Below are 13,251 nucleotides of genomic sequence, written 5' to 3' on the forward strand. Positions count from 1 at the left end.
GCGTCATTACTAGATTCTATACGCGTCTTTTACGATTCTATTTTGAATGCAGAGCGAAAAAGAACGCAAAAGATCATTATACGAACCCCTGGTTGCAATAATTCAACTCTCAGCTTTATAACACAAAGGGTTGCTGAGAGTTGCAATGCACCATCTATTGTCCAAAGGTGCACAATTTCATCACCACTGCAAAGGCTTAGGAACACTGAGTGATACTGCAAAAACTTATCAACGTTTACCTGTCTAAAGCACAAACTTATGCAAATGGTACCATTAAACCAAGAAATAATTGCTTTTTATTTACGTTGTTATTCTTTCGTACGCCCTATCGACCATATTGGGAACTGTTGTAATGTTGCCGATAAAACGTGTCGCTATCGGTTAGATCGCATTACACCAATATTTTTCACATTGTGATATTTTATGTACCCATTAAGTCAATAACGATGTTTTGAGTCGTCGAGTATTTACACTGTTCGAAATTTCAAAATGAAAGTGACAGCAAGAATAGTGTTATGGAATATCGTTGTGTTTTTTAGGTTGCATACAATGGATAACGTCCGTAGGCTGCCATTCAGGTAAACCTTATGTGTTTTTAAAGTTTTTTCATAGCTTTCCTTAATTGGTAACGAACGACGTCTGTTTAGTGATGCGCACGAAATTTGTGCGCAGATTTGCTCTTGCGTTTATTAAGGGGTGCATATGGACTCCAAGAGCCGCAATAGCAAATATCATCAAAGGCGCTGGGAGTACGTTTATATGGCCTATACGAACCCCATGAACTTACAAGCAACGAAACAGTGGATTTTCAGGGCGTTTATGAACAAATCTCAAGTATATTCCAGTATGTGTTTACCACGCCACCCCCACCTTTACGTCATTTGCGTTTCTGTCGGATTTGTGGCCTCCTTAGAGCAAATGTACGGCGAAATAGCCCGACGCCATTAGAACGCCGTTCCTCGGCGTATCTTTCTTTGAACATGACCAAAGAGGTCGCTGTAAGGTCGCCATTTTTGAGGCATTCTCATGATGATCGCATGGTGTCCTTGGCGCTACTACCGCCTGTTATTACGCCGTAATAATTAAGTAAAATAGCTTGTCTAGTATCATAGTTCACATTTTTATTCGAAGTACTGATATAAATAAGTTTAAAAGTAGCTCAAGGTATATTTGGGGTCTCGTCCACTATCTCGTACACCGAGACTGCTCCGGCACCCGAGCTGGTCACGTACAGGAGGGGGCGGTCCACTGGACTCTTGTCACTCGTGATGATGCTGACAAGCACATGAACGTATTAGTGCTAATATGGTTTACGGGTACATGTTAAAAACACCCACAAAATATGCTTTTTGTCATGACTGATCTGAAAAAAACAAGTCGAAAACACCTAGACAGAAGTCAAATGCGGTAAACATGAATTTACAAATGTATGCGACAGTTCCTACACCACTGATAGTACTTTCAGTACTTTGAGAAATCTGTGAATAGCAAATAAGCATCAGTTAAAAGAACTATTATCAAGTTTAATAAAATCAACATTTCACCATTTCATTTAAGTTTTCCTTTTAATACTTCACCCATTTTTATGCTGAGTTACAGTTGGTTACTTTAACAATAAACTGCTCCCCTACCCTACATCGGAGATGTAGAGATCTCCGACGGTTTTCTGCGTGTACAGGTCAGCCCAGGGCTCGTCTGTGTTACCGGCCCTGTATATAGCCTGGAACTGCGGAATGGGCTGACCGGAACTCGTGTCCACAGTGTACAGAAACAATGTGCCCGTGGACCACGTTCCGGCGACCATCAGCACGGTTCCGTTGTTGTCGGCAACATCGATGCTAGACACGTGCGCACCCTAAATAAAAAGTGTTGGATGAGTGCACCTTTTTTATAACCACACATATGAAAGACTTTCTAACTTATCTAGCATTTTGTTTGATTGCATGGGAAATTCAATTATATGTGTCTTGTTCTGTGAAAATTAGGCATAATGCATGTGTGTTAAGTGTCGTCTCAGATTAGCCTGTGCAGTCCGCACAGGCTAATCAGGGACGACACTTTCTGCTTTTATGACATTTTTTGTTTAAATGAAGTATCTTCTTAGCAAAAATCCAATTTAAGCGGAAATTGTCGTCCCTGAGTAGTCCTGTGCGGTCTGCACATACTAATCTGGGACGACACTTTACGCACATTCATTATACGGATCTTGCCAGATCTAAAACTCAACAGCGTTGTATGCATCATTTGAGCAGACCACTTTTCTAAAGCGTCTTTTGCCACGTATCGCCCATCAGTAAAAGCTAGTTCTGCTGAATATGTATACTTTTAAGCTTTGGTTTATTTAACCCATTTATGCCTAGTGGACTCTCCCTTCCTTCTAAATTGGATCAATTTATTTCCAAAATTAGGGATGTCTAGTATATTTATTTCTATATTTAGAATATTTCTGACAGAAATTCCTTTAAGCAAACAGCGCAGATCCTGATGAGACGCCGCATCATGCGGCGTCTAATCTGGGTCTTCGCTGTTTGCCAAGGCCTTTTTTCTAGACGCTAGGCATATATGGGTTAAAGATTAATTACTACAAACATAAATGCAAACAAAGTTACCTGATATTCGGAAGCAAAGTCTCGGTTCATTTCAGGTGACGTGTAAGTGGCTGTAGCTTTAACATAGTCGGTGTTGAAGACTGGCTTGTAGAAGCTCTCCATGTACTCCTCCAGCGTACCCTCCGTGTCGAACACGGGGGCCTGCATGTTGCTGGTGTCCCAGATAGAGAAACCACGCCCACCGAACATTTCCAGATGTGAGTACAAGCCCGTGAAAGCGTTCTTGCCGTCTACAGTGCTGATAAACAACCGACCTGAGTAATAATGACAAACATGTCACAAAGGAAGATAGAGGTTATATTTTCATATATTTACAATAGCAAACCATCCCATGCATGCTTTTTATCACCGTTGTATAGTACACGTTTCTTGATTGTTTATGGGTTTTTCATCGCAAGTTATATCATCATAAGATGTCAAAATTAAAATGTCTTCCGACCAGAATCTTCGAAGGCAACTTTGAAACGTATGCTGAAGAGGAATTTCATGCACATATTTAATCGGTTGGATTTCAACGATGTGTAATTTGTAAAATATATTTATATTTTACTGAGCATCGAATTAATATTATGTTACGCATTTCAAAAGTAGCACGACATCAATTAGAACGAGCAAATTCGTTAAATTCATATTCCCCGCAAGATAAACAGTGTTTGTGGATCGGTTCAAATCCCTTGATATATAGTATACTCAGTTAGTGTAGGGTAACTTCCCACTTCATGATTTCTACACACTTATAAATTTAATGTTGAAATATTGTAATATATGTGAGCTATAAAACAGATTACAATAACGTATATTTAAGAAAGTGAAGGGTTATTGTTCTTAAGCAAGGCACTTCTCGTTATTGCTTTCAATACAATCGTGAAGTTTCAATGTGACATCTTGCAAGGCATCTGAGATAAAGCCCTTAAAAATTTCATCATACCAAAATGGACAATAATTTTCAGTAAAAAAGTGTTAGGTTATGGTTCTTGTGCATGGCTCTACTATTCATTGATATACACACACCTAGGAAGTTTCATGAAGATAGCTTATATAGTTTCTGAGCTATATCTCTGAAGTGTTTGGTGGCAGGCGGAACGACGGACTAACTCTCGGACGGACGGACGTACGGACGGACGGGCGGACGGACGGACAAAGCCAATGTTATTTCCCTCCGCTTTGTGTAGGGGATAATTATAGATGCATGTTCTTTCATTTATTTTACAACTAAATTATTTTGTAAAAGGAAACTCATGTTTTTTTGTGCACACGTTTGCTTTATATGCCTTACAGAATACACTTAAGTGACAATGTAACTCGTTAAAATGTATCAACCTTCTCATTTATGTGCACGTACATGTCAATATACACATGCATTGAAAGAATACAATTCAAATCAATGTACCTTTTAATAAGTATAGATGTAGGTTATTAATACATAGCATTTTTAGTAATTGTTTAACTGAATGCAAAACAAATCGCCAAACTACAGGCACTTGTCAGTAGACATTAAGTCAACGGATTACGTCATGCATTCGCTTTAAAAACGCGAGCATCTCGAAACGCAGTTTACATCAACTGTGTTAAAATGGGAAAGAAGGATGGCAATGAACACGTTAGTATGTAAGCCGTATGCAGAGTTTCAAGTCATCATGGAAGCAAACAAAACTATACGAAAATACAGATGTGGATTTAGAATCTAAAACAAACCACAACCGGAGAATTAGCCAGCATAGTTTGAACTCATACATTTCAAACAAAACTATACAGAATTCAGATGGCGATTTAGAATCTCAGTCATACAAAATCTTTGGTGAGAAGAGCGTTAACCAGTGTATGTTTGACTATTATATGTCAGGTAGCAAAAACATGTTTCGACAGAAGAGTTTTAGAAAGTTGGTTGATTAAAGACCAATATAAAAGTAGGCGGGATTAAATGCTGCATCATTCTTGACGTAGGCAGCATATTGTGTAAGTTGAAAAAGACAGAAATCTTTGTTTTCGGTATTTTACTTTGTGTAACAAGAAATTAAGTTTAGACACAACCTTCTGTGGTCTACATGAGTTAATTGATTTTTAATGCCATCTTGTTGCTCTGATACTGGGTAGAATTGTTGATGACAATTTCGCGTGGCGCAATCGGGAAAGATCACAAATAATTTTGATATTACAACGACATGTCAGTTTTATCTGTTTTGGCTATTTATTGACAATTATGAGCTAATACTGTGATTGTCCCACTTTTGGCTTTTTAATGTTGCAGTATAAATATAATACCATGTTAGTGTGTACTCGCCTATCCGTAATTAGTCTGATACATTCAAAAAAATCTTCACAATGGCACTTACATTGAATTCTTATTTTATAGCTGCCAACGTATATATTGCTGCAGGTGCACTATTAAAACACAATATTACAGATTCTTATTGACATTACTGCCATTGGATGTAAGAATCTCTTAGCAATTAACCCATTTATGCCTAGCGTCTAGACAAAAGGCATTGGCAAACAGCGTAAACACAGATGAGACGCCGCATGATGCGGCGTCTCATCAGGGTCTGCGCTGTTTGCTTAAAGGAATTTCTGAAAGAAATTTTCTAAATATAGAAATTTATATACTAGACATCCCTAATTTTGAAAATAAATTGATCCAATTTAGAAGGAAGGGAGAGTCCACTAGGCATAAATGGGTTAATATCGAAACAAGCTTCTCTTTAAAAAAAGTTGAGTAGCTTTGACTAGTTTTACCGAGGTATTCGTCATTAGAAGCATTGACCTTCAAGCCCGGAACTTCAATCTGTGCGGCTGAAAATAATAATTGTTAAATTTTAAAAAACGTGGGTCTAAAATAAAACTAAATGTTCAGATTTAACCAGAAACATACCAAAAAAAGAGGTCGATATTGCATTTTTCATTAGTTATTAACTTTTGTCTTTAGAACGTTACCGATTGTTTTTGCGATGGCGCTGTCTGACCATGCGAAGCCATGTTTCGCGGCTGTGTACTCCTTTATACCACCAGCGTCGGCAGTGACAAGGAATTTCTTGTTTCCGATTTCGAACGATGCCAATGCGCCTGGTTGCCTAAGTGACTGTAGCCCTGGGAATATACGTCGGTGAACACCTGGAAAAGAAATGGTGACCTTCACATCGGGATGCACTAGATACCCTGACGCAGGCCAACATTTTACATTCATGAGCGGAAATCTGTGCCTCAATTCTAACCATGTGTACATGTGTTTCATAAACATGCATGTAACACTAAAATATCATTATCAGTTGTAGATGTTTATTGCAAAAGAATTCATTTAGCGTTCAATGTCCTTATGAGCAAGCATGCACATAATACGATGAGTACCTCCGTCTCGGTCACTAACATCTACACCAGTGTATTGCCAGTTTTTCCTGGGCAAAGCGGTGACGGATGGAATCTCAGAGGTGCGTAAATTAACCCTAGCAATGGCGTTGTTTTCCTGAAAGAAGAAATAGCGTTGAGCTAAAACGATGGAAATAAATACAACGAGGGAGCAACAACTACATTAATAAAGATGACTGAGTTACATACATATTCAAATGACTTTAAAAACATGTCAAAATCACATGTCAAAGTTTGAAAAACTTTGTTTTGAAATAAATAAATAAAATATATAAATGGGTCAAACAAAATATAAATAACCGTTGTATTAATGATATGCCTGTGTCAGATCCTTGAAAAATAATTTTTAATGTATTATTTGTTTTTCAAAAATACCAACTAATTGTATCGAATAAATCGTCCTTTGTTGTCGTTTTGGAGTTTTAAGCTTATGACTTGTGTATCTACCAGCACAAGATGTACAGTGTGTTTTATTCATGCGCATTGTATATGCATATTATGTGATATCGTATCTATATTTTCAGTTTGTCAATGTAAAATACAAAAATATTATAACTGTTTATATGTAGTCGATCATGCTAAACTTTATATATAGCGTTTTCAACAGTCATTCATCCGCAGCACCACACGTAAAGCTATTTAACTGGTTGCAACAAAAAGCATGTCTCAAACATGTGTAGCCGAGAGAGATTTGAAGAATGGGACTGAACTATTTAGAACAAGTCATCAGAAAGACTTGATAATGGTAGCAAGAAATACTTGCGTTTCCATTTAGAAGACTTAAAAAAATATATAGGAGAGAGTAAATACGATTGCATTATTGAATGTTCTAAAAGCATATGCAAGGCAGAGGCGACTTACTCGCAGTGTGACGTAGGCAGTTCGGCTGTCTGAGGTGATTGTCACCTGTTCTGGTTCCAAATCCTGTGCCACAGTCGTATCGCCGCTATACACGCTCTTGGGAATGTACAGGGACGGGGTCCTTATCTGCATGCTGGCAGATATATGTGTAGATTTAAGTAACCACTTTTAGTACAATGGGCGGGTCATTTTATAACGCATACACAATTCAGCTCTTTAACATTGCCAACGAGAATGAATTCCATTATTTAACATATTGTGCTTGATATAATTATAGTGGTGGCACTATTTGAACCCCAAAGACATTTACATTTATTTCAAATGTATGTTATGCTTATTTTTATTACGTTGACGCATGGAAATATCTGCCCCAAACATTTACAAAATCGGCACATAAAATATAAAATGCTATCAATATACCATTGAACATGTAGAAAATTGCAATGAAAAGCCCTTTAGAAATACTTATGATGATGAAAATTAATAACTTATAATTTGGCTGTCCAATGTTGAAGTCCAGAAAATCGACTAGTCGGACGCTTGGGTTGCCCGTTTTCTCTCCTTGTATGATAGTTACAGAGCCCTCGGGATCGACGTATGCCCCGCCTTCATCTTTGCCTGCTGATCCCTCGTTAGAAACCACGACTATATTACAGTCGGGTGTGTACTTGATATCTCTTGGACGTGAACCCACTGAAATGTGACAACAACTAATGTTTAAGTGAATATTTTTACAGTTATGAACATGCTTCTCCGTACCTTGTCTATCAAACGAATCCACAGAAAAGTTCATTAATATTGGTGATATTTAAAAACAGTGTTCTATTCAGAAAACAGTTTGATCACCTGTCACATATCCGTCGAGAAAAACGTCATTGGCCCCCGAGTTTCTTGTGTAAGTGCGGTAGAACCTCACGTGACCTTCATTCGTGTCTGTCTGTGCGGAGAGGGCCACTGCGATCTCGCCTCCACAGATAGCGATGGCCAGGGGTACGCCCTCCCCTATGGTGAACTTGTGTTTGAACAGGCGCACGGGTTTTGCCGGGTTTATGATATCGATCGCGTGCATCAGGTGACTAGTTGAGCCTTTGAAGCAATCAAATGCAGGTTATCTCTTAAAGAATGGTGCAACTGTAAATATTTGCGGACATAAGAACGAAAATAACTAAATATATTATAATCATTTTTTTAAATTCAAATGGAAGCTATTACATACACATATCAATAGCGTTGGATTCTTAATTCCCAAAAGTATAAAAGAAACCTATGAGAAGTTTTACAAAAACATATTTTAACCCAGAACTTACAAGTGTCCACGTTTTCACTGCCGATTACAAACTAATAAAATTACAAAACTCTCAAAGTGCATTGCCGTGTCCGCGTTCACGTATTAATCACGTAATGAATTTAGTTGCCGCGTATTACACGCCTATCAGTTTACGTGTATTGAAATTTCTAATAATAACGTTATTAATTACATTTACGGGTCTATGGACAGTAACGTCTTAAATTAAGTTCATGCATCCTTAGACATGATCAATATGATAAAGAGTTAAGTTGACCGGTCCTTAGATACATGTACTTTCCAATAAACAATTATTTAATAAACGTGTCTTCGACACTTGCCAAGAGCATAAATAGTTTTGTTGACTTGTCTGAAGACAATTACCAATAACGTATAAAATAAGATGATGTCCTTAGACACATGCCAATAAGTAAATAAGTAATAATCGAATTGACGTTTCAAACAACACTTACCAATAACGTATAGAATTGAGTTGACGTGGTCGAAAGCGGCAGCCTCGGACGCTTTTAGGTCTAGCCCGCCAAAAACTTCGCCTCCGGCGCTGTTTAGACCTGTCGGAAGCTGGACATAGGACAGGGGCTTGAGTGACGTGTACCCCATGGTTACGTGGAGGTACGTGATTCCGAGCACAAGAAGTAATGTGTTCATTTTGTTGCTGGAATGTGGTCTCTGTAAGATAGACTATTCGTTCTATTAGTAAGACCGAATCTTCTTACATGCGCATGCTGTAAATAAAACAAGTTAACATGTTGTATTTTATACTTTATATAAGCAATCCTCGATGTTTCACAAAATATAACGACAACAACAGAACTCTCCAAATTATTCAATCGTTTCGCGTTATAAGTTTGAGGTTTTTAAATCGTCAAAAGATGCATATAATGGCTATTTTAGAGCATGTTTAATGTTCATTATTACTGTTTCCTCACAAATATAATAACTAAAACGAAAATTTGCGAATCTGAAACAACTTTTTTTCAATTTTGTCAATTTACCAATACGTGAAAAGGCCCCTTCAACTAGTATTTTGCGAATGCAACATTGAATGGACAAACTGAAACCTATGTAAGTCGTTATTTGGGATTACAGAGTACAGTTTCAAGTCAACGGACAGAGCAACATGCAATACGTGACAGTGAATTAACCCGTTTATGCCTAGTGGACTCTCCCATCCTTCTATATTGGATCAATTTATTTCCAAAAGTAGGGATATCTAGCGTATTCATTTCTATATTTAGAATATTTCTTACAGAAACTAATTTAAGCTAACAGGGCAGACCCTGATGAGACGCCGCATCATGCGTCGTCTCATCTGGGTCTACGCTGTTTGCCAATGCCTTTTTTCTTGACGCTAGGCATAAATGGGTTAACTTCAGTACTTCCAATAAAGACCACATATAATGTTTGAATTCGATTCAGTAAATACTCTTGCTAAATTCATATACACTGATCACCCAAGGTGTCTCATTTATAGCACTAATTCCGAAATATGTCCCGTGCAAATGTGCTTAATCTTAATCAAACACTGGGAAATCCTAAGTAACGCGGAGGAAAGAAACTTCTGTGCCACCTTCTTTTAGTACCACCTTGTTTCGCTTATTACACATACATATACACAACTAGACATGCCAATTTTCTCTTTTTACGTTATAAATTGTACTTTAATATCATTTGATTATATAGAATATATTATTGTGCCAGTATGTTATCTTAATATTTATTCATAATGACTGATTTGTTTCAACATAAAAAGGCTGTTCGGCTAATTGTTTAAAACATAAAAAGGAAATTCTAACACCAAAATCGCTTGCCAGTATTACATCGTTTAATACAGCATATAATACAGCACACAAATTAAGCAATTGTAATTAAATAAAACACAGGTTGACCAGATACAGTATAATTTGTAGTCAGCTTGAATTGTGGATTTCGTTAGTGATTGAGCGTTTGATGTCAGTGGCATTCTTTAATTATTATTTTGCTTGTTTTGGTTTGATTGTTTTCATTTTACACATATGAATTAAAGATACGATCGAAAGAATCGTTTATAATGCACCGTATGAATTCGATCCTACTAATGAAATGCACATCGCGCATTAAGTCCTCTTTTAAAAAGTTTATTTTATAAGTCTAACAACATCGCCTACTCAGTATTTCGACCGTTAGAACGCGTGGAGTTTACCATGCCTGATCAATACATTGACTTTAAGCAAGTCGTTAATGTACTTAATTACTCCGTTTTTAAACATGTGTATTTAGTACTTTGATCGTACGAGATCGGTTGATTCGTGTTTAAAAAAAAGACCTTATCGATACTCTTACTCAGTACCATTGACCGTAAGCAGGTCTATAATGTGCTGCACGTTTTAACCATTTCTACTTAGTACTGTTGACCGTAATTGCTACGTGTTCGATCCTGCTTATTTTAAAACATTGACCGTAAGCAAGCAAGTCAAGCACGTGCTGCATGTTTTAGCCATGCCTATTAAGTACTGTTTATTGTAAGAAAGTCGTGGATTTAGTATGTGTTTTTATAATTCCTCATTGTCTGAGAAAATTGTCCATGGCTACGCCTGGACAATGACAGTAGGCAAGTCAGGCAGTAATTTTGACTGTAAGCAAAGCGAGCAGTTGCTGCGTGTTTTAATCATGCTGTGTCAGTACTCTTACTTAGCATTATTTCAAGTAAGCACGTAAAGCAGGTGCTGCATGCTTTAGCCGCGCCTCCTTGCCCTTAGGCAAACCATAGAATTACTGAGTGTATGTTTAACTTTGCCTGAATTATTTATAATTTCTACACAGGCTCCCCATTGCCAATGGCAGTACGCATGTCGAGCAGTTTCTGCATGATTTGACCATGGCTCCTCAGTACTCTTCTCTGTAAGCATGCCACACAATATCCTCGTGTTTACCATGCCTTTGCAAAGGTTATGACTGTACAGTTTTTAACAACGTTGACTGTACGTGGTCAATTCTATGTTGTTTTTTTTTATAAATTAAATACTTCCATTTTTCTGCCATCAATTCCTGTTGAATATATTTGTTGAACTTGATTGCGTTTTTTTAATTATTCTAGCATTTCCTTTTTTCCATCTAAAACTACATATTGTCGTTGGAGTAACGTTCTATGTCAAAACAAACAAAAGGCATATAACGCTTATTTACAACTTTAATAATGTGTGGTACATTCTCGTTTACAGACTTTGGATACATGAGCATGTAACATGTATACTACGATGCTTATCTGAATGGAAGTGACCGTTTCGTCTTGAAGTCACGAAGTACGGTATTTCTGAACTTGAAACGTTTTTGAGGAAACCACTGCAAGCCATTCCCAGGCTTTTGGACGCATGGAAACGCTTTTGCCAGAAATTTCAAAATCATGAACCTAATTTTCCAAAGAGTATCTTTGTGTGCTTGGTCTAGTCTTAAAGTTATTTAGTACTAAATAACGGTTATACAACATGTCAAAAACAATGGAAACCATTTCAAACTACAGATCTCTGGCCCAGTGCCTTCACGTCATGCTTCGGAAAGGCCTGCAATGGTGTTGTGGGCTGGTATGCACAAAGCTCTTATTGAAATTATAACCTAACTACGATTTATGGGAGCATTTTAGATCACATTTTTATAACTTGATGTCTGCTTAAAAGGATAGTATACTGTTCATTTAAGCAATACTGACTTGTTTAAAACTATTCAACATAAAATGAACTTAACATAAACAAGCCATAGACTGAATGTATTTTATTGATTTAAGAAATTACGTAAAGAATTTTGCGAAGACGGGCCCTGCTGTTTCATCGCGTAAAAAAACCCGATTAATATTCACAATCACCTTTATTAAGCATGTGGGAAACGAGAAAGAGCTATAATATATTATTTTTTTAGTTAAATCGATGAAAGTGTTTCAATTTGATTTCCTAACGTTATTGATACAAAATGGTTAACATATTCAACATTGTCATGATCTGTTGACAGCCTTCATTGCATGAGCATCCGTACTGGACGAATAAAGAAACAGCGACCAGCTCCTTTATGTGTTCGCTATATTCTATTTCCCTGCTATGTACAACTGAAGTTAGTGTCTCCATCAGTGCTTCGGTCGATTTGAATCTCGATATCGGACCACAGCAAATATTTCCTTATAAAACTCGCTCTATGACCATGCCTTCAATATATTTATATGAGCATCAACGCTACTTTGTATGATTGTATCATCATATTCAACTATTGTTTCAAGTACGTCATCAGAGAATTTGTACATCCTACATATTTAGCAACAAAATCGCATTTTATTTACAATCGGCAGTTCATCAATTAAATATTGGTTTCAAAACTATGTTCCAATACACGCTTATTTCGAGTTGTTCGTACATCAGACTGGCCAAGGCCACTCAAAAATGCTTATACCGAAACCATATTATTCATGCTGAATATCTTCGGATATACAAACTAAAACAGTTGCATGATACATATAATACAAAAATCATTACATACATATGAAAGCAACATTTATATATAATATATATTTTTTGTACATATAAATTAATGATAAGTTCACTACAAATTTTGATATTCAGTAACAAAAGTTGAAAATACTTCTGTATAATGAACGTCTTAATATACATAAATGTACACTCAAAGATTAATGTACCAAGAGTTTTTTTCGTGAATGGAATAGCCTGGCAATTGATAAACAATAATAAGGAATTGTTACCGTTTCCGTTCAAATTATGTCCTGCCCTATGGCCTGAAATTTCAAAACTGAAAATATTGAGTGTTGAACTTTGATTAAAATAACACTTGTTTATCATGAAAGCTGCCGAATCGGGGCTATTATATCATCTCGAGTCATATTTTCAGTACATCACCATGACTCGTAGAGGTCACGCGGAATTTATTGTGTAACACCTTGGTTTATGTGAAAATAGCAAAATAAAAATCAAACAAACTCGTGTTTCACCTAACAGCCAGGAGTGCATGCTCCATATAAATCCAGATCCTTGGCACAGCATTCCAAAAGCGTTTACACACCCCCTTTAACAGTCACGACCGCGTCACGAATTTGGCGATGGTATTTGTTTGATGTAGTTTTATATAGAACCGTAATTT

At 36.9% G+C, this 13,251-nt stretch overlaps 1 protein-coding gene across 1 annotated transcript; it reads right to left on the minus strand.

Annotated features, from left to right (window-relative positions):
- Positions 1–1,106: 1,106 nt before the first annotated feature.
- On the minus strand, positions 1,107–13,126 carry LOC127876182 (mesenchyme-specific cell surface glycoprotein-like). Its single transcript, XM_052421194.1, has 11 exons — positions 12,857–13,126; positions 8,589–8,805; positions 7,677–7,916; positions 7,319–7,523; positions 6,831–6,963; positions 5,952–6,066; positions 5,541–5,717; positions 5,343–5,399; positions 2,610–2,863; positions 1,632–1,855; positions 1,107–1,274 (listed from the first exon to the last, which is right to left on the minus strand). Exons 2-11 carry the CDS (start codon positions 8,782–8,784, stop codon positions 1,160–1,162), a joined length of 1,716 nt encoding a protein of 571 aa, XP_052277154.1. The 5' UTR covers positions 8,785–8,805; positions 12,857–13,126; the 3' UTR covers positions 1,107–1,159.
- Between the last annotated feature and the right edge of the window lie 125 nt (positions 13,127–13,251).

This window comes from Dreissena polymorpha, chromosome 4 (assembly GCF_020536995.1).
Source record: "Dreissena polymorpha isolate Duluth1 chromosome 4, UMN_Dpol_1.0, whole genome shotgun sequence".
Taxonomy (NCBI): Eukaryota; Metazoa; Mollusca; class Bivalvia; order Myida; family Dreissenidae; genus Dreissena; species Dreissena polymorpha.

Bases quoted from the DNA above. Each gene is read 5' to 3' on its own strand.
- LOC127876182 (XM_052421194.1), bottom strand. From the start codon at position 8,784: ATGAACACATTACTTCTTGTGCTCGGAATCACGTACCTCCACGTAACC. The intron at 5,400-5,540 runs GTAACGTTCTAA...TATTATTTTCAG, and splicing joins CGCCATCGCAAAAACAATCG to CCGCACAGATTGAAGTTCCG. The intron at 2,864-5,342 runs GTAAAACTAGTC...ATTATTACTCAG, and splicing joins TTCTAATGACGAATACCTCG to GTCGGTTGTTTATCAGCACT.